This window comes from Bubalus kerabau, chromosome 5 (assembly GCF_029407905.1).
Source record: "Bubalus kerabau isolate K-KA32 ecotype Philippines breed swamp buffalo chromosome 5, PCC_UOA_SB_1v2, whole genome shotgun sequence".
Lineage (NCBI taxonomy): Eukaryota > Metazoa > Chordata > Mammalia > Artiodactyla > Bovidae > Bubalus > Bubalus kerabau.
Genome location: NC_073628.1, coordinates 22,638,412 through 22,658,912, shown reverse-complemented (window position 1 = coordinate 22,658,912; position 20,501 = coordinate 22,638,412). Strand labels below are relative to the sequence as shown.

The following is a 20,501-nucleotide window of genomic DNA, read 5'->3' as shown; positions in this document are numbered from 1 at the left end:
CTCAACTGTATTTTCTACTTTGCAAGATGTTAAAGTATAATATTCATTCTAACATGATACAATTTGAGGGAAATTCCAGCATAAATTGAAAATATTTAGTTTGTATAATAAATAATAATTTGTATAATAAAATATTAAAAATATATTCTTCTATTTATGAAAATAGAATATGGAAGAATTAATAACCAATCATAAGCCCAATAATCAAGAGGAATATTACAAAGCATGATATATTTTACATATATGTATGTACATGTGTGTATAATTATACACCTAAAAAATAGTAGTGTCTATAGATTCTAGCACACAGAAAGGTTAATATGGTAAAAAAAAATTTTTTTAACCAAAAGTGAGTAAATAATAACTTGGGAATTATTTTTATTTCACAGCTAATTATCTTCTAATAAAAACTATGGTGAAGATCTGAAACTTTTATTTCTCTTTGACATCTTCTGTTGCAGGACTGTGCCAGTAGATGAAAGACATCCAGTTTTCTATCCATGAGCACACTGAATGTAAGAAAATATTTAAATATTTTTGAGGACTGGGTGGTTGAGTACTGCTCACATGCCAGGAGACAGGGTAGCTGACCACCACTCAGCCAAGTGCCCATCCTGATATACCTGGCTTTGAACATGAAAATAAGATAACATGATTGGAAACAAACAAAAATCCTAAGATTCTCGAGTTTAATGTACTGACTATTCCTTTCACAGAAGTTGGTGTTTTCTGATTTCACACTGACTTTCCCGAGCCCCTGTGGAATACCAGCCCTTTCCGGCCACCACCAAATACCTCTTCTATTCTCTTCCCAAATATTCCCACAATCTCTTGTGATTTCATGTCCCTAATTTAATACCCTCTGTTTTCTCCTGACTTTCTCTCAGAAGCTCCATCAGAAAAATACTCTGCTCCCTTAGCCAGAAACTTGAGAACTCTGAATTTAGCATCAGACCTAAGCAAGTAAAGCTTGCCAGGAGATATCAGGGAGTTAATAGATGAGAATCCATCCAGAAGGCAGAGTTGGCTCTGGGGGGCCTATGGCTTTGCACTTTCCTGTTAATGGAAGCAATATCAGAAGAAAGAGCATCCATAGTAGATCTACTGGAATACAGTAGCAGGGTCTGGGTTCTGAGAAAATGTGAGATGATGTGGCCAGGGGGTAAGGAAAAGGAAAAAATACCTAGGAGAGATGGTTTTTTAAAATCATAATTATTTTATTTGTTGTTTTATGAATACGACACTGGTACCTTTGAAATGTCCATATTTTTCTCAGGATCGTTACAATTGTCTTCAGTGCAGCAAAACGTTTCTCTATATAAGTCATGAAATATCATGAATGATCCCTCTTCACAAGTCCTACAAGACAGCACTGTGTATCTGTAGTTATATCTATCTAAAGAGAATGGAAAAGTAAATGTGATCCTCTTGCTTGATCTCATCATCTTCCTAGCCATGACATCTCCCCAGAACCTCAAAAATCTCCTAAACACAGGAAACTTGCCCCAAAGCTATATCTGCATTTCATCTATGTCTCTCTAAACAGGACCAGGCAAAAGATATCTGCCTCCCAGACAGCCTCCATCCCAGGTCTGTGTACAGAGAATCCCATTTTCCCACCTGGCAATGGTCCCAGTCTCCCTCCACGTGTTGAGTCCAGGGATCATGGCCACCACTGATAGTATCTTTTGTCTCTTTCTAACCCCACTTACCTGCAATACGATCATAATAGTAAAAGTTGTCTGTGACACAAGCTCTCTTCAGGTTAGGTAATTTAAATTTCCAGCAATGTCCAATCACGTGGTTGCAACTGTATCCATTGTGGACTTCACATTGACGGCAAAGCTGAAACCCTAAAGGAAGAGAGGAAGACTTTGATGCAGAATTCTAGGGACAGGGATTCTGTTCAGAAGCCCACCCCCACCTGGAAACCTTTACACTCGAGTGGTGTAACACACACAGGAGAGATGCAGACACCCTCCCAGCTTCTGTCAGGGGGTCGTTACTCCCCTCAAGAAGTTAAAGACCTCCCCCTCTCACCCAAGGCTGGGGGCGAAAAGAAGACACTAGAACAGTCAGTGGGGAAAGGGGAGTGTAGCCAGGGAGGGTAGAGAGATAATATGAAAAGAACTCAAAAATGTCCCCTCCCTTTGTGGCGTCATTTATCCAAGAACTGAAAATGAACTGCACCGTACATTTGCTTGCACCCAGGACTCTGTCTCCTGTAAAGAGAAGAAGAAAAATTCTCCTGGAACCACTTCACACCAGTCAAGTCACCAAGTCCCTCTCTTCCTCCCCATACATTCTCTGCCCGCCCATTTGCCCACCAAGCACCACCCTCACCAGGCTTACTCTCATTCATGAAGAGCACCGTGAACATGCTCATCAGAAGCAACCTGAACATCCAGGGGCCCATTCCTGCAGAGGTCCCAGGAGGAGGCCCCAGCCTCTTTTTATCCCTACCACCTGCCCTCAGGCGTCCCACTAGAATCGCAAAGGCATAAATTTCAGGTCAGTCGACTTGAATCCTCTCTCTCCAGTGTTCCCAGGAGACAGTACATCCTGTCTATTTCCACCTACTTAGAACTCAGGCCAAGCAGATGTCCTGTTTCATTTTATTAGAGCTATCATAAAATACTAATTAATGCTGGTATCGAATCTCTCTCCCTAGTACCTCTTCACATGATTGTATTTCTGCCTGTTGGTCTACACAACAGGTGTATATCCACATCCACGTGATGTCCACTCAGCTACAACAAAGCTGGGGCCACTGAGCATCTGGGAGTGAGTTTCTCAGGTCCCTTAAGGTACCACAACCCTCCCGGACACTCACCTCAGCCGATTCCCCAGATACAGTCTGACTGCCCGGTGGAGCATCCCTCTCTGAAATGGATGGGACAGCCCAGGAAAACAGGCAACGAGGTGAAAGTGATCCCTGCTTCCCTCCAGCTTTATTCATTAAAATTTTGAGTGGGGACAAAGACCAAGAATGGTTACAATGGAGGGACAAACGCTCGGAGTGATGGGGAAAAAGAGGAAGAGATGCTTCGATTACTCGCTCGAAAGGGATGTGGCGGGATTAGAAAGTTAGAGCTAAGGATACACATGTGTACATGTGCACACCCCAAACTCTCTCACCACACTTCCCAGGCCCCTTTCCTATTTGGCATCTTCTCCAGAGTACTTGGGCTTCCCTGGTGGCTTAGACGGTAAAGTGTCTGCCTACAATGCGGGAGACCCGGGTTCAATCCCTGGGTCGGGAAGATCCCCTGGAGAAGGAAATGGCAACCCACTCCAGTACTCTTACCTGGAAAATCCCATGGATGGAGGAGCCTGGTAGGCTACAGTCCATGGGGTTGCAAAGAATCGGACACGACTGAGCGACTTCACTTCACTTCCAGAGTACTTAACCCACTTTGTCCTTCTCTAGCCTCTCCTTCCTTATGGCCATTTTGTCTCTCTCCCCTCACAAGAACAGGAGTTCCACAAACACAAGAGTTTCGTGTGTTGCGCTGCTTTCTTCTCAGCAGCTAGAGTGATGCCTTGCACAGATCAGATAGTCAGAGACACCCGATGAGAACCTGGGTGGCACGATGAGTGCGGTTCACTGGAGAGGCACAGGGAATGGGGCCTCTGCTGTGACAGCGATTTCCAGTTCCTGGCCTTCACCTTGCGGTTAGCAGTCACAGCACAGGAGACAGGCAGTGGTGATGGCAGGTCGCCCTTCTGGGGGAGGGAGGGGGTGGGGGCTGATTACCTGAACGCGCTCATCCCCAGAGCCACACACACAATCTACCCAAGGGAGATCCCTCACGTAATCTTCATCCAGAGAGGACCCCATGCACACCTGGAATGGGAGCCCAAGCGTGTTACCTGTCTGCTGTGTGACCTCCAACAGTTACTGAACGTCTCTGTAACCCTGTGACTGCATAGGTGAGACAGGACCTCTCAGAGCTATATCTGATACCTTTCTTAGGACTTAACAGACTCACTCCTGGGTGATGGTAAAGGGGAGGGGCCAAACATGAAGACCTGCTGGGCGTCTCAAACAGTCTTTGGGCATGAGACCCATTTCATCTTTTGAATTCTCCAAACAACTTCGTAGGTTGGGAATAATTGACTCCATCTCAGCACTGAGATGTTGCAGCATCTTTCTCCAGATGTCACAGGGCACACACCTGTCTGATTTAGTGGGCTGTTATTTGTCCACTCCACCGTGCTGTCTCCTTTTCTCTAGAATCCGGAGAACGGCTCCCAGGGCTCTAGCTCTAGAGTGACCTGCACCCTGAATCATCACATGGCAGTGAGAAATGAGGAGAATGGCTAAGAAAAATACTGTCTCCATGAAAAAATAAAAGCTTTCTCTTGCTAGCAGAGCAAACATTATTCATGGGCAAACTTCCACTGAACTCGGGTTCCCAGAAGCCTGGCTGGGATTTAAGACTTACTGGCCATTGTCAAGGAAGTTATTCACTTAGGGACCTCCTTTGCATGTCTTGCATTTGGAACATGTGAGACCCATGCAGAAATTCATGGCCAGAACTCCTTGGGAGTTTACACCCTTCTTGCTGTACTTCACTTCCCCTCTTAGACGAGGCCCAGCATGGCAGGAGATTCTCTAACTTTGTGGGAGAACCCTTTCAAAAGGTTATTTTGTTAAAAAGCTGTACAGTGGAAATGTGGTAGCCTTACCACTGTGCAACATGACTCTATGGGATTTATTATTTCTATTTCCCCAGGCAAAAGTGAACTGAATGTGCTCCCAATGCCAAGGCACAAGGACGTAACAGAGCTAAGAGTTTTAGCAGATGTTGGCATTTGGGAACTTCAGGAGCCATACAGTCCCACCAGCTGGAGTAGTATAGAGGCTTCAGTCAGCACAGAGTACCCTGAGAGGTCACCAGTCCAAAGACAGCCATGGTCTGCCACTGAGTTCTGGCTTGTCAAGGAGAAGAACCCAATGGTGGGGATCGTGAGAGGAACGACATGCTAAAGGTTAGCTCTTAGTAGGTGGGGGCATGTCTTGTGTGTTGGAGTGGGCGGGAAGATCAAGAACAGGTTCTTTCAGAACATTCTTTGAAGTCAGGGACTCAGGTTCAGCACAGACTGGTTTCTCTCAGATGAGTGAGCTGCAAGGAAATTAACTAAGCTGTCATTCACTGAAACAGGGTGACATCAGGAGCACTACTCCTCAGAATAATCAAAGACTGCAGAAATATCCAAAAGATTTTTGATTTCTAAAAGGCACTCAGCTCAAGTGTCCTGGGAATCATCCCCTTGTATCTTTCCCCCATCTCCAGACTTCCTTTCTCATCAAGATTTTTGGGGAGTCCCCAAGAGCCTTTCTAGATGCCAAACTCCTAGCTACAAGTAGCTTTTCTCCAGGAGGAGGCAGAAGGGAGCCCGTTCAGAATCATTAGAAAAGACTCTATTCCCAGACCTAGTGCAGAGTCAGGCTCAATTTCCTGAGTCCTGAATGCTGAGTTGACTCTCCTCTTCCCTATTTGCCTTCCCAAAGACCTGAGCTGGAGTTCATTCATGTCCCCCTATCTTGGGAAAAATCAAAACCCCAACTCTTCAACTCTATCTACAATGAGTGACTGAAAGACAGCCACAAAGTTAGAGAATGATCACAAAGGGCCACAACTCTTCAATGCTGTGCCTACAGCATCTGTAACTGTACCCTGTGAAGTGCTCACTCTCTCAGGCCTCACTTTGTGAAACTATTGCAATCTTTGTCTCTTTGCCTATATTTTCCTGAACTTTCTTTCTTCATAGGGCCCTTTATCTCTAATTAATAACGTGCTTCTTCCCACTGAAGCTAGGAGGCCACAAGGGTGAGGTTAATGATGACTTTTTTTCTCCTTTGTTTACCTGGTAGGCAAGAGGAAGGACTTGTAGACCACAAATTGTTCCTGTCATTACACACAACAGGCTATATCTTAGGTCATACAGGTCATTTAAGATGCAAACTGTTTACTTTTTAGACAGCCAAATTCTATAAATGTAAAGCAACTGTCTTGGAAGGTTTTGGTTACATAAGAAAGGTGGGATGGTCTGATAACCACTGTGCTATAAGTCACAAATTTTTATGTACCCAGAAGAACAGCTCTCATATCTGCTTTTTGATTTGTAATGTGAGAATAACAAAACATCTTGCTGCCTTCCTTCCCTCCAAGAGAATAGTGAACAACAGTCAGCCTTAAAGTGTGGTTCAAAAACAGCAGTTTCAGAATTTCAGCCAAGTCTTTGTGCAACTGTTGGTTGGCGATCAGGCACCAAACACTCTATTGCTTATAAAAACGGGATCCAACTTGTGGTTGCCAAGAGGGGGGGAGTATGGGGGAGGGAAGGATTAGGAGTTTGGGGTTAGCAGATGCAAACTAGTATACGCAGAACGGATACACAACAAGGACCTACCATATAGCCCAGGGAACTGCATTCAATGTTCTGTAAGAAACCATGATAGAAAAGAATATGAAAAGGAATATACATATACAGCTAAATCACTTTGTTACACAGCAGAAATTAACACAACATTGTAAATAAACTATCCTTCAATAAAATAAATGAAAAAAAAACCCTGGATCTATACCCCATATTTCTCTATATCTGAGGCCACTGACCATGGTTTAGGAGAATAAATGAAGCAGGTCCTTTTATCATTCTGCCTAATAAGGTGAAACAATGTTCCTAGGGTTGGCATCAATTTTTGCAGATTACATTTAGGAGAGTATTTCTCTTACTGATTATGAACTAAACTGACTGTGTTGTCTCTGAGAATCAATTTTTCAGAGAATGATAAGCTTCTTTATATGCATGGCTGTGTTCACATGTGTGAGCCTGTGTGTGTGTGTGTGTGTGTGTGTATGCAGGTGCATGAATACCATTATTTTCCTGCTGAATGGCGAGCAAGATCAAGGAGGACATACACACCTTATGCTGATAAGTAATCTTAAGCAGGAGGGAACTTGGTCCAGCAACACCATCCAGGACTGTTTTATGGGTCCCAAGATTCAAAACACTTTTGAATGGGCATGCCCATGATGATGACCTTTGGACCACAGAGCATTCCTCCTGTTCTCCTCTAGGCTACCACGGTTCTTTTCCTTAAATACAACCCCAATGTCTGTCTGAATAATGCACTTTGGGTGAAAGAATCTGTGACTTATTGTACATCAGAACATATGCTAGGGGGCAGGAAGTGGGTCTGTTCCTGAGGGTAGGACTTAGGGCATGTGAGGGTACCTTTTCAAAAGGACAGAGGGGATTTACACTACAGAGGATTTAAGAGGGCAGAGAGACAACCATAGCCAGTAGCTGGATTTTGTCCACCTGTGATGAGTTTTCTTTGGTTTTGGGGTTTATGTCCCTCAAACCATGAGAATAGGCATATTTTGTGTATAGTTCAAAATTTTTGCTTCTCTTGTTAAACCACACATTTTCAAGCATCGTAACAGTCTACAATTGCAAACATTCCTACAGCCTTTTATTGCAGTATTACTAGGAGTAAACAAGTGGGCAGGAGAAGCGTGACTTCCCCTCTTTTGTCCTTCCGCAGAACCCCAAACTGTGACAAGTGGCGTCTCAGCAGTTGGGCATTGAGCTTCAGACTATCTGGCTTCAAATTCCAGACATGCCTCCCACTAATGACGTAATCATGCACAAGTTAACTTCTCTGTGCTTTCCTTTCCTTATTAATTAAAAAAAAGACCAATTTTAGTGTATATATCTACTATTAATTAAGTTAATCTTTAAAAGTAATTTACTAACCTCATAGGTATTTTGTGACAATGAAATGTGATGACATATGCAAATGGTTTAGAAAAGTGTTTACTACAAGAAAATGTCCATTAGATGCTTATGACTATGATTAGTATATTGGGAGGAAAACCAAAAAATTCTAAAACGTGCCTAAGATCAAAATTCAACATAGGTTCTCATGGAGCTAAAACTAACATGGATCATCAACTATATGTAACTAGTTCAGAAGTGAACATGATAATACAAATCCCCTTTACTCCCAAATTAACTTGCAAGAGAAGTCCTTTAAAGGGGACTGTATAAGAAGAACAGACACAGAGTCTGGAGAAAAGTGGTTTGAATTGCTCTTGGATCAACCACTGAAGTGTGGAAGGCAGTCAGCCCCTAGGCAGAGAGGCAGCCAAGAGTGAGAGACAGCCTTCAGAGATCCGAATTAGATACTGTTAGGACTTCAAAAGTAGCTGAAGACAACCTGTTAATAGCCCTGGACCAAGTATTTGGCCTTACAGATAGTAGCCAAAATTAGCATGTTCAATTTCTGACCACATATCAGAGAGAGAGAAAAACTGCCTGCCAAGGTATTGGGGTTAGAGAAATGGTTTGAGAGGCAGAGGGAAGGGAGCAACATAACACAGGATTGGAGAAAGCAATGATTTTCACAGTAAGTTCAGTTCAATTCACAGTAAAATACTATGTAAATTTAGATTTCTGAAGAAGAGCTCTCTCACTGTTAATTAAAGAGTAAGAAGAGAGAAAAGACATTCCATTGGCCTAAAAGAGAACATGTAAGGTTTAGAGCTGACATTCTAGGTTGAAGCTTAGCCTTCTTATTAGAGACAGGTAGATAGATACAGCCTGGCAACCAGGGTCCTGGACACAGATCCCATGGCTTCTGAGACTGGGAGAAAGTATAAAAAATAACAGACTTTATTTTACTTTTTACTTTTGGCGTTTGCAGTAGCCAACTTTATTATCCAGGGATGAAATGGGATTTGTTTCACAACTAAAACAAAGGAACATTATTCAAAGATAGACATTCAAAATCAGATTATGTAGAAGACAATAGCCTTGAAAGCCAGATAACTGTTTATGGGAAAAAAATGGAAAGGGATTAGCCAACTCTCTTTAGCTCCTTCTCAAGTCAATAATTAAAACTGAGGTACTCAGAGAAAACTTCATGGTTGAGAGTGAATGTGCCCAAAGACTATAATGCCTAGGTCTACTGTATCATAAAAAGATGTGTATGATTCAGAGGAAGGAAAAAAATCAGTGTCCTCCACTTTTCCAGTTCCAGGAGAAAGCTGGGAGGGTTGGCAGAAAGAACAAGAAAGCAAACATCTCATTTATCCCTGGTGGGCTCTAGAAGTGGAATCTGACAGGTTGGCAGAGGAAAATCTTGCCCTATTTCCTGTCTGGGACATTGGGAGGGAGTTCCCCTTACATAATTGTCCTCTACTGATCTGGGGCAGAGGCTTCTCACAGTGACCATGGGGGAGAAGCATAGACAGCAAAAGGGGACCCCAAGGAGAGCTTTTCTAAACCACCCTTGTTCGTGTATGGAGTGGACACTGAGTTGAAAGCCAGTGGGCCTGCCTTGGGGTTTGCTGTGGGACACAAAGATGTTCTAAAGACATAGACTTGCGGGGGTGGGGGGGCATTGGCAATGGGTTGGGGGAGAAACGAGCCAATGGGCTCAATGAAAGTCTCAGTTAGTTAGCAGAGGCTAAGAGGCCATTTTCCCTTTCCATTCAGCAAAGGGAAAATGGCTTATGTTCCCTGGGAGTACTGCCTGAGGCATAAATAAAAAATGGACCGTGAGTTTACCAGGTACAGAGTATGAGCACCAGAAAAATGCAGTGTGACTGTACATGGGGAATTAGCATGAGACAAATCCGTGGGTTCCTTGACAATTAAAGTCAAGTCCCAGGGACTGTTTTTTCTGAGTTTAGTGATTGGAGACACAAATCAATACTATTCATGTATTCTGCTACCAAATGTGTTTTGTTTGGCCTTCATGGCACAGTATTGCTTTTTAAATTATGCAACACTAAATACCAGAGGAAGTCACACAAATATCCAGATCTGTGGATACTTTAAAATCCACATTAAAAAAGATTTTGAATATTTTGAATCCGTGAAGTATTTGTCAGTGCTGAACCTGAAATACCGCATGGCTACCATGAGCCCGAGTTCCACAGCTGCTGCCTTTTCGGTCAAGGGTTGTCCAATTTCTTACAGCCTCTACTGCTCTCTATTTTCTCCAGATGTAACCAATTTAACCTAATTTGTAACACCTGGTTGGCAGTTTTGCAATCAACATGCAAATATTAATTAGAATTCTACTGTTTGCAATATCAGTAATAGGAATCAAAGTAGCTTAAATAAAAGGGGAATTTCTTCTAAGGATACTCTGGTGTCTCAGGGTGTACAAGGTGAGACACAGGAACAAATTTTAATACAAACACACCAAATACCCCCATCTTTTCTGCCCCTTCCATGAATATACATTTTTCTTTTCTCTGGCGAGAGAGAGAAAAGAGGAGCTCTCTCCGGCCATTATTAAGAGCTTCAAATTTACATCTCCTCTGCCCTCGGATGGAGCCAGCCCACGTTGGAATCCAGTACCTTTCTGAATTCTTTGGAAAGGACACTGAACAATGCAGCCTTAGGGAGTCGCCCACTGTGCATATCTGCTGAGCCACAATGTCTCTAACCCTTCCCTTCCCCTCCCCACCTCCAGGCACAGGAGGCTCCTGGCCACAGCCTCCGCTGTCAGGCAATACAGGCGCTATTTCTGGCCATGGCTGTCTATGATGAACCGCTGAATAGAAAACCTTGGCAGGATGATGGTCTTTTTGCACAAATATTGTTTCCAGAATACTGCAAGATCATACCAGTTCAGAAAAAGTATGGAATCTTCCTCTAGTCTCCCTCCCTGGAGGGAAGATAAAGAACTGTGCTGAGCCACTACAGAAAACAGTATGGAAGTTCCTCAAAAAACTAAAAATAGAACTGCCATATGATCCTGAAATCACATCCCTCAACATGTATCTGGACAAAACTGTCATTCAAAAAGAGACGTGAACCTCTGCATTCATAGCAGCCACCTAAATGTCCATTAATAGGTGAATGGATAAAGAAGTTGCGGTATACACACACACACACACACACACATACACGAATGGGTAAAAAAGAGGTGGTATATGCATGCAGTTCTCCTCAGCCATAAAAAAAAGAATGAAGCAATGCCATTTGCAGCAACATGGATGGGCTGAGAGATGATCATACTAAGTGAAGAAAGTCAGAAAGACAAATACCATGTGATATCACTTATATGCGGAATCTAAAATATGACACAAATGAACATATCTATAAAACGAAAACAGACTCATAGACATAGAGAAGAGACTTGTAGTTGCCAAGAGGGAGGGAGGCTGGAGGAGAAAAGAATTGGGAGTTTGGGAATAGCACATACAAACTATTACATATAGAATGGATAAATAACAAGGTCCTACTGTATAACACAGGGAACTATATTCAAAATCCTGTGATAAACCATAATGAAAAAGAACATATATATGTATATACAAGGGAATCACTTTGCTGTAGAACAGAAATTAACACATTATAAATCAACTATATTTCAATACAATAAATTTCAAAAAAAAAAAAAGGAGAACTGCCCTGATTTTGAAAGAGCAGTGCCCTTCAGAACACAAGTAAGAATTAGAAAAATCAAAACCAAAAGAAAATGAAGCTATAATGGCACAAGAAATTCTTAGAAGTAAGAAGAAAAGCAAGTAAACAGCAAATAAAGAAATCAGTCTGATTCAGTCTGACTCTGCTCAAAGAAATATTTTATGCTTGAAGCCAGGTCTCTTGGGACCAGTAAAAACCATTACAGAAATTAATCATGCAGCATTATTATTTCCAAGCCAACTTATATTTCTTATTTTTAAACATTTTAACTTCATTTAATTTTCTAATTATAAAATAATAGATGGCTGTTATAATTCTAAACGATTTTAGAAATGTAAAAAGAAGTTGATGTTTTTGCCTATTCCCCTCACACATAACATCCACTCTCAAATCACATACTTTCAAGGTAAGCAGTTTACAGTGTGATTACAACCGAATGGAATTAAATTCCTCAGTAAGAAAGCTAACAATTGGAACAGAAAGCCTCCTCCACTAGCGGAGTTGCTGCTGCTGCTAAGTCGCTTCAGTCGTCTCTGACTCTGTGCGACCCCATAGATGGCAGGCCATCAGGCTCCCCCGTCCCTGGGATTCTCCAGGCAAGAACACTGGAGTGGGTTGCCATTTCCTTCTTCAAGGCATGAAAGTGAAAAGTGAAAGTGAAGTTGCTCAGTCGTGTCCGACTCTTAGCAACCCCATGGACTGCAGCCTACCACGCTCCTCCACCCATGGGATTTTCCAGGCAAGAGTACTGGAGTGGGGTGCCATTGCCTTCTGAGACCCTAAAGGAGACCTGATCCCACAGAAACACTTTCTCTCCCAGGCAGCACCCCCTGCTGGACAATGTTGTGATTGCCACAGGATTAGGCTGCTCTTGAGGGTCCATTTCAAGGAGAAGCAGAGGCATTGTTTCAAGGCTTTCATTCCTTCAGCAAATATTCACTGATCCCACCTCTAGATACGAGGAACTGTCCCAGGAGCTGAGCAGACAACAATAAAGATCATAGCCAGTGGTTTCTACTCTCATGAAATGTACACGCAAGTAATCCCGTAAAAGAATGAAGGTTGATATGTGTTATTAACAATCCGAAGAGGGTCCTGGGTGTAAAAAAAAATGATTAGGTGGTCATGGAAGAGCTCTGGAGATGGTGCCAATGAGAGAAAGAAGGATGAATATTTGTTCAGTGTAGAATAGTGGATGGGAAGGATATGCAAAGATCCAAAGTCAAGTTAAAAGGGTATGTTTTATTCAAGGAAATCAAGGAAGAAGAAGGCCACAGATTAATGAGATGAGGAACAAGGGAGAGTGACTTCCTTTAGTTGCTGTGGGGAGAACAGTTTAGAGAAGAAGTGAAAACACTGATGAGGAGGTGCATGGGGTACAGTGTTTAGGATTAGTTCCAATAGTAAAGACAGAAAAATGGAAGCATCTGAGATACATTTTGAGTGAAAATGTACTGACCTACTAGGAGGGAGAGAGGAATGAATATCAAAGACTCCCAAGTACCTGGTATATGCCACTGCGTAGAAGTATCACTACTCACTGAGGAATCCTCGAAGTGTGGCATGAAAAGGGGAGATGATTCAACTTACACATGTTACATTTGAGAGTTAAGTGAGCCATTCACGTAAAAATGGCAAAAAGGCAGTAATTATGTGACTATGTAGCTCAGGAGATAAGACTGAGAAGTAACATTAAAGCAGGGGGAGGGATGCATGTGGAAGATATGATGGTTTTCTGTGTCAATCTGACTAGGCTAAGGGGTGTCCAGCTAGCTGATAAAATGTTATTTCTGGGTGCATTTGTGAGGATGTTTTCAGGAAAGATTAGCATTTGAGTCAGTAGACTGGGTAAAGAAGATCACTTTCACCAGTGAGGGTGGGCATCATTTAATCCACTGAACAGAACAGAAATGTGGAAGAAGGGCAAATGTGCTCTCGGCTTGAGCCAGGACAGGCACCCAGAATCCTGGTTCTCAGGCCTTTGGACTCAGACTTCATTATACCAGACTTTCCTGGTCCTCCAGCTTGCAGACTGTGGGACCTCTGGGTGTCCATAATCATGTTAACCAATTCAATCAGCCATTCAATCAGTCAATCAATCCTATTGAATCTGTATCTCTAATGCAGATTTTGGTACTGAGAATGGTTCTGCTTAGTTTCTCAGTTGTGTCCCACTCTTTGTGATCTGCTGTCTGCCAGGTTCCTCTGTCTGTGGAGATTCTCCAGGCAAGAATACTAGAGTGGGTTGTCATGCCCTCCTAGAGGGGATATTTCCAATCCAGGAATCGAACCCAGGTCTCCCACACTGCAGGCAGATTCTTTACCAGCTGAGCTACGAGGGAAGCCCAAGAATGGTTCTAGAGGAACAGAATTTCACAGATGAGTTTTCTGAATCAGTTCTGGGGCTTCTGAATTGGCTCTCTAATTTGATTAGATTTAAAGATACTAATGACTATTTCTAGTAGTATAGAGAGCAGTGACAGTCCATGCCAAGATGTGGAAATAGAGATAAGCAATGTATCTCTACTGAATACTCCTAATCAGCCACTTACAAGAAACAAGAATCAGATGACTATGTCTTTATACTTTCAAACTTTTATGTGGAGATCTAGCAATTAAGATTACCTAGTTACTCCCCATGTCAGACAATGTGGTAAAAGGATGACTTCGGGGATTTGAAATTTCCAGCTCAAGGACCGCATAAATGACTGGAAGCTTCTACGTGTGCCATGCAGACCTTTAGCTCCTCCTGGAGCTAAGGGCTGAAATTGCTGAAAACCAAACACAGAACCTCATACTGTGTATCTACAATTAGAAAAGAATAGGACATTATAAGTTGGAATGATAAATGTAGGGATACGGAGCCTATAAATTCTGAAGAGTCTCCTTTGCTGGTGGAAGATTCTTCCCATCCCGTAATAATTTAATTTGACCATACTTAATTTCATTATACACATAGCTTTGATAGTTGTGGTAAATAATACCAAATATGAGACATGTATGCATATACTGCCCCTAAAGACCTGAATCTTCTTGGGAGGATAAGAAATACATACTTGGAAAAGTAATAAGAATAAAAAGCAAGGTATGACTATCATGTAAATAAGAATGTAAATAAGAATGATTGGGAATAAATAAGAATGATTGGGAATAACATACTTGAGTTGGCCCTTTAAATAGATTTAAAATGAAAGGATTTTAGAACTGAAAGCAATTAACATAATATCTAATGTAAGTCCATTTAATAACTGAGAAAACAAACAAAGAGAAACTTAACTTGTCCAAATTATGATAGCAACTTACTGGGAACAGAACTCTGGTCTCCTGATTCCTGACTCTTTGCTGTTTCCTTTGCAACCACTGCCTTTGTGACTGCTAAAAAAAAAAAAAGGAGAGACAGAGAGGTGAGCAGAGAAGGCCCTGTATAAGCACTAGGAGAAATGTACATCCTTGTCATACATACGTATGGATGATGATATCATCCGTATCATCAGCATCCATCACTGCTGATACGTTGAATGTTCAGTGAGTAGACTGGTGAAGGGCTCCTATTATAAAGTATCAAAAAGTAAGAATGGAATGGAATGAGCACCTTGGGATGAAAAGATAAGGTTAAACTAAACAGAATATTAACAGTCTCAGTCTAGGTATTTTAGATGTTAAATAAGAAATAAAAGTAAGTGCTATATGAATTTCAAAAAGGGTCAGATTCCAAAGGCTGAAAGTAATCAGGGCCGGCTTAGTGGAAGGGATAAATTGGAGATGAACATTCAAGAGGTATAGGATTTGAGAGAGGAGGATAATTTGGATAAGGTAAGGAAATCCTAGGACCTGGGAAATGAGGCTGAAAAGGCATGATGGCTCAGGATGATGCAGAGTAAGGAAATCCAAAGTTAAATAAACCAAGTAGCTTTGAGGAGAGTGAAAAAACACGACTAACCAGAATGGGAAGCTTGAGTAGAGGTGACCCGGGAAATGAGGCTGAAAAGGCATGATGGCTCCAGATGGTGCAGAGTCCCAGGAAGGCTGAATTTACTCTGACAGAGACCACTGCAGGTGCTTAAGCAGAATAACTTGATTAACATTTTAGAAAGACTCATATGGCAATGACATATAGGATGGACTGAGCCAAGAGAGTAAAAGGGAAGGCAAAGAGCTATTTTTCCAATAATAATAATTTTATAGACTAAAGAATACTATACAATATTTATAATACCATAAGCTATTATTTCATAGACACTATGCTAGCTTTTCTCATTTAATTCTCACAAAAACCATATGAAGGAAGTTGAATTATCATCTCCATTTTTAAAATGAGAAAACAGAATCTACATAACCTGCCCAGGTCACAAATCCAGGGAGTGGAGGAGTCAGAATTTGAGCCCAGATAACATATGCAGAGTACATCATGAGAAATGCTGGGCTGGAAGAAGCACAAGCTGGAATCAAGATTGCAGGGAGAAATATCAATAACCTCAGATATGCAGATGACACCACCCTTATGGCAGAAAGTGAAGAGAAACTAAAAAGCCTCTTGATGAAGGTGAAAGAGGAGAGTGAAAAAGTTGGCTTAAAACTCAGCATTCAGAAAATGAAGATCATGGCATCTGGTCCCATCACTTCATGGGAAATAGATGGGGAAACAGTGTCAGACTTTATTTTGGGGGGTTCCAAAATCACTGCAGATGGTGACTGCAGCCATGAAATTAAAAGACGCTTACTCCTTGGAAGAAAAGTTATGACCAAACTAGATAGCATATTGAAAAGCAAAGACATTACTTTGCCAACAAAGGTCCATCTAGTCAAGGGTATGGTTTTTCCAGCGGTCATGTATGGATGTGAGAGTTGGACTGTGAAGAAAGCTGAGTGCCGAAGAATTGATGCTTCTGAACTGTGGTGTTGGAGAAGACTCTTGAGAGTCCTTTGGACTGCAAGGAGACCCAACCAGTCCATTCTGAAGGAGATCAGCCCTGGGTGTTCTTTGGAAAGAATGATGCTAAAGCTGAAACTCCAGTACTTTGGCCACCTCATGTGAAGAACTGACTCATTGGAAAAGACTCTGATGCTGGGAGGGATTGGGGCCAGGAGGAGAAGGGGACGACAGAGGATGAGATGGCTTGATGGCACCACTGACTCGATGGATGTGAGTTTGAGTGAACTCCGGGAGTTGGTGATGGACAGGGAGGCCTGGTATGCTGTGATTCATGGGGTCGCAAAGAGTCAGACACGACTGAGCAACTGAACTGAACATGACCCCACAGCCTACAGTCTTAGCGTCTATGCCATATCCTTCAGTATTATTAAAGATGTCTGAAAGAATCTAAGAACAAAATAATTAGGGCTGAACTAGTGATTAGTAGGAAAAAGGAAATGTAAGGAACAGATGAGACTTTCAGTTCAGTTCAGTCACTCAGTCGTGTCCAACTCCCATGAATCGCAGCATGCCAGGCCTCCCTGTCCATCACCATCTCACGGAGTTCACTCAGACTCACGTCCATTGAGTCGGTGATACCATCCAGCCATCTCATCCTCTGTCGTCCCCTTCTCCTTCTTCGGGGCTCAGCTTTCTTCACAGTCCAACTCTCACATCCATACATGACAGCTGGAAAAACCATAGCCTTGACCAGATGGACCTTTGTTGGCAAAGTAACGTCTCTGCTTTTGAATATGCTATCTAGGTTGGTCATAACTTTTCTTCCAAGGAGTAAGCGCCTTTTAATTTCATGGCTGCAGTCACCATCTGCAGTGACTCTGGAGCCCAAAAAATAAAGTCTGACACTGTTTCCACTGTTTCCCCATCTATTTCCCATGAAGTGATGGGACCAGATGCCATGATCTTCATTTTCTAAATGTTGAGCTTTAAGCCAACTTTTTCACTCTCCTCTTTCACTTTCATCAAGAGGCTCTTTAGTTCCTCTTCACTTTCTGCCATAAGGGTAGTGTCATCTACATATCTGAGGTTATTGATATTGATATTGATGAGACTTTACAAGGGAACAAAATTACAGAACTTAGTATTTATGAGATACAGGGGATGAGAAAGAGTGAAAAATGATCATCCCTTCAGGAGTGAAAACACAGGGAAACAATAATACCATTCACCCTTGGAAATCACACGGGTGAATCCAGAGGGGAAAGATGAGTAGTATTTCAGATATATTGCATTTGGAAAGATGAAAAGAAGTCCATGTAGAAATCAGAGTACGCAGATAAGATACATTTTAGAAACTCAGGAGAGAGGAAGGATTGAAATTATAGATTTTTGAAATTATCTCACATAAAATGAATAGAGAAAGCAACAAAACTATTTAAGCTCTTTAAGGGAGGGGGGAAAAAAAAAAAAGAACTACTCTCTGGGGACCAGCAAAGTTGAAAGGCAGGAGAGCGGCAGGAGCAGAAGCAGGATAGGGCAGTCTCCCAGAGTTCAACAGATGAGACTGTCAAGAAGAGAGCAGCTGCCTTCTAATTCACTCTATATTCTCTCCTGGAAGATCTCATTCTCACTTATTCCTTACACTATTATCCACACACATGCAAGTTAAGAAGTAAGAGAGGGCTACAGTTGAAGGAGTTTGAATATGTCAACAAAGGGCTGAGGTAAGCAAAGATATCACAAAGCAGTGATTAACTTAAGCATGAGTATATAACTAGTTGAAAGCAATATTTGAATGTACAAAGACACAGATGGGTTAATTAAACCAGTTAGGCTGAATCAGGGAAAGCATCTAGAAAAGGGCTGCATTACTACCAAAAGGTAAGGAAGCTATGTTAATCTACATCACTCAGATGCAATCAGCAAAATTCAGATTAAGGGAAACACCACAGGACCAACAACCAGGCTCCTTCAAACGAAATGCAAGGGAGAAATATGGAGGTGGAATGTGTAGAATAAGAGAAGCTTGAAAGACCTATCAACTAATCACAATGTGTGAACTGGATAGGATCCTAGGTTAAACAAGCACAGTAAAGGAAAAAAAAAAAAGCAAAACTATGTGACAAGTAAATAAGAAAATACATTAAATATTTTAGATGTGATAAGATTGTGGTTATGCTTTTTAAAGTCCTTTATGTTTTTAGAAATCATACTGATATATTTATAGATCTTTGATGCTTGATATTTGCTTATTCAGTCTCTCAGTTGTGTCCGACTCTTTGCGACCCTATAGACTGCAGCATGCCAGACTTCCCTGTCCTTCACCATTTCCAGAAGTTCGCTCAAACTCATGTCCATTGAGTCGTGAGGCCATTCAACCATCTCATCCTCAGTTGTCCCCTTCTCCTCCTGCCTTCAATCTTTCTCAGCATCAGGGTCTTTGCTAATGAGTCGGCTCTTCGAATCACGTAGCCAAAGTACTGGAGCTTTAGCTTCAGCATCAGTTCTTCCAATGAATATTCAGAACTGATTTCCTTTAGGATTGACTGATTTGATCTCGTTGCAGTTCAATGGACTTTCAAGAGTCTCCTCCAACACCACAGTTCAAAAGCATCAATTCTTTAGCACTCAGCCTTCTTTATGGTCCAACTCTCACATCCATATGTAAAGAGATTGGCCAGAAGTTAATAATTGCTGGAGCTGGGCACTGAGTTCATGTAGCTTCATTTTTTCCATATGTTTGAAATTTTCCTCACTACATTTTTTTGAAGATGCAGTTTGCTTTGCAAGAATAGGATTTTGTTCCATTTACTGTAGTTTAGATGACCCTGGTTAAGTTTTCTTGACCTGGGTTACGGATTTCAAGGAATCATGGGGATTATCAAATCAGATCTAGACAAAGCTAGAAAATGAAGTGGTCCATCAAAAAACAAGGTCTTAGAACACAAGATTCCATCTGAAATATGACAGGAGATAGATGCTTCAAATTATTAAAGGGTTTCAAAGATAAAATTCTAACAGAAAGGACAAGAAATTAATAAGGGATGTGTGTAAGGAGTTCGTTGAATGAGCAAAGCAATAGTTAAGAAAAATGATTCTGTCCACTAGTTTCTAAGACAAAGTAGAGATTCAATGCCAATGAAAAAGACATGCAGGGATGAGAAGACCAAACTACAACATGGGATATTTGTTCATGAGAAAAGAATGTGCACTGAAGGCGTGTTAAGACATTGGAGATCTAGGGGTAGGGTCATTCAAACCTTTGCAAAACGACTTCTGTCATCTTCTCCTCTGTTTATTCCTTTTCCTCAACAAATCCAAAGTGCACAGGCCCGAGGAAAAAGGTGGTAAGAGTAAGGGATAACTGAAGTTTGGAGGAAAACGTTAAAGATCATTTTCTCCCTCTCACTCAATCCTGAATTTAACAAATAGTGTTAATTAAATCTGTCACCTTCCTATTTGCATGGGGTGGGGTATAGAAAGCTCAGGATGTGGAAGGACAAGTTGCTTTACATAGGTTGCAGGGAGGTGACTAGGACCTCTACCCTTTTTCTCTTCTAGGCCTCACCCTCAAGAATTCCCAACCCCCTAGAACATTCTTTCCCAGGTATGTAAACAAAACAGATACTTAAGGGTTAAGATTATGGGAAGAAGGGAGCCTTTAAGCTCAAGCGAGGGCTTCTTCTAGCATTAGTCGGAGTGGCGGAATCAGTTTGAGAGTCACATTGGCAAGCGCTGGAGACACACAATGGGTCAAATCAGAGAGCCTAGGAAGCCAGGGAAAAGATTGCGCTTTACACGGGTCTTTATACGGAAACTGCGCTTATCAGACTCCAGGGAGATTGCTGCGGAGCCGGGTGGGGTGCGGAGGAGGGGGCGGTGGAAGAGGCGGAATCGGGGGAGAGGGCTCCAAAAGAAGGAAGAGATTGATTTCCCTGAGGTAGACGGAACGTTTAGAATGCCCCTCCCCAAATCCAGGTATCTCGCCGTTAGGTAACCTCGAGAGTTAACCGAGCCTCAGAAGCCCGCCCCTCCCCTTCGGGTCACTTGCAGGCGACGCCGCGATGCTTCCGGGTTACGTGCTCAAGCTTGGCGGCGTGCGGACCTCATCGAATCCGAGCCGCGAGTCCCCAGGGCTCCTCCTGCCCGTTGGGGAGGGCCAAGA

General features: G+C 42.1%; 1 protein-coding gene across 1 annotated transcript; it reads right to left on the bottom strand.

Moving 5' to 3' along the window:
• Positions 1–1,229: 1,229 nt before the first annotated feature.
• Positions 1,230–20,426, bottom strand: LOC129654170 (prostate and testis expressed protein 13-like). Its single transcript, XM_055583720.1, has 6 exons — positions 19,597–20,426; positions 14,927–15,011; positions 14,767–14,838; positions 2,196–2,222; positions 1,713–1,853; positions 1,230–1,396 (listed from the first exon to the last, which is right to left on the bottom strand). The coding sequence occupies exons 2-6, from the start codon at positions 14,958–14,960 to the stop codon at positions 1,230–1,232; spliced, it is 441 nt and encodes a 146-aa protein (XP_055439695.1). The 5' UTR covers positions 14,961–15,011; positions 19,597–20,426.
• Between the last annotated feature and the right edge of the window lie 75 nt (positions 20,427–20,501).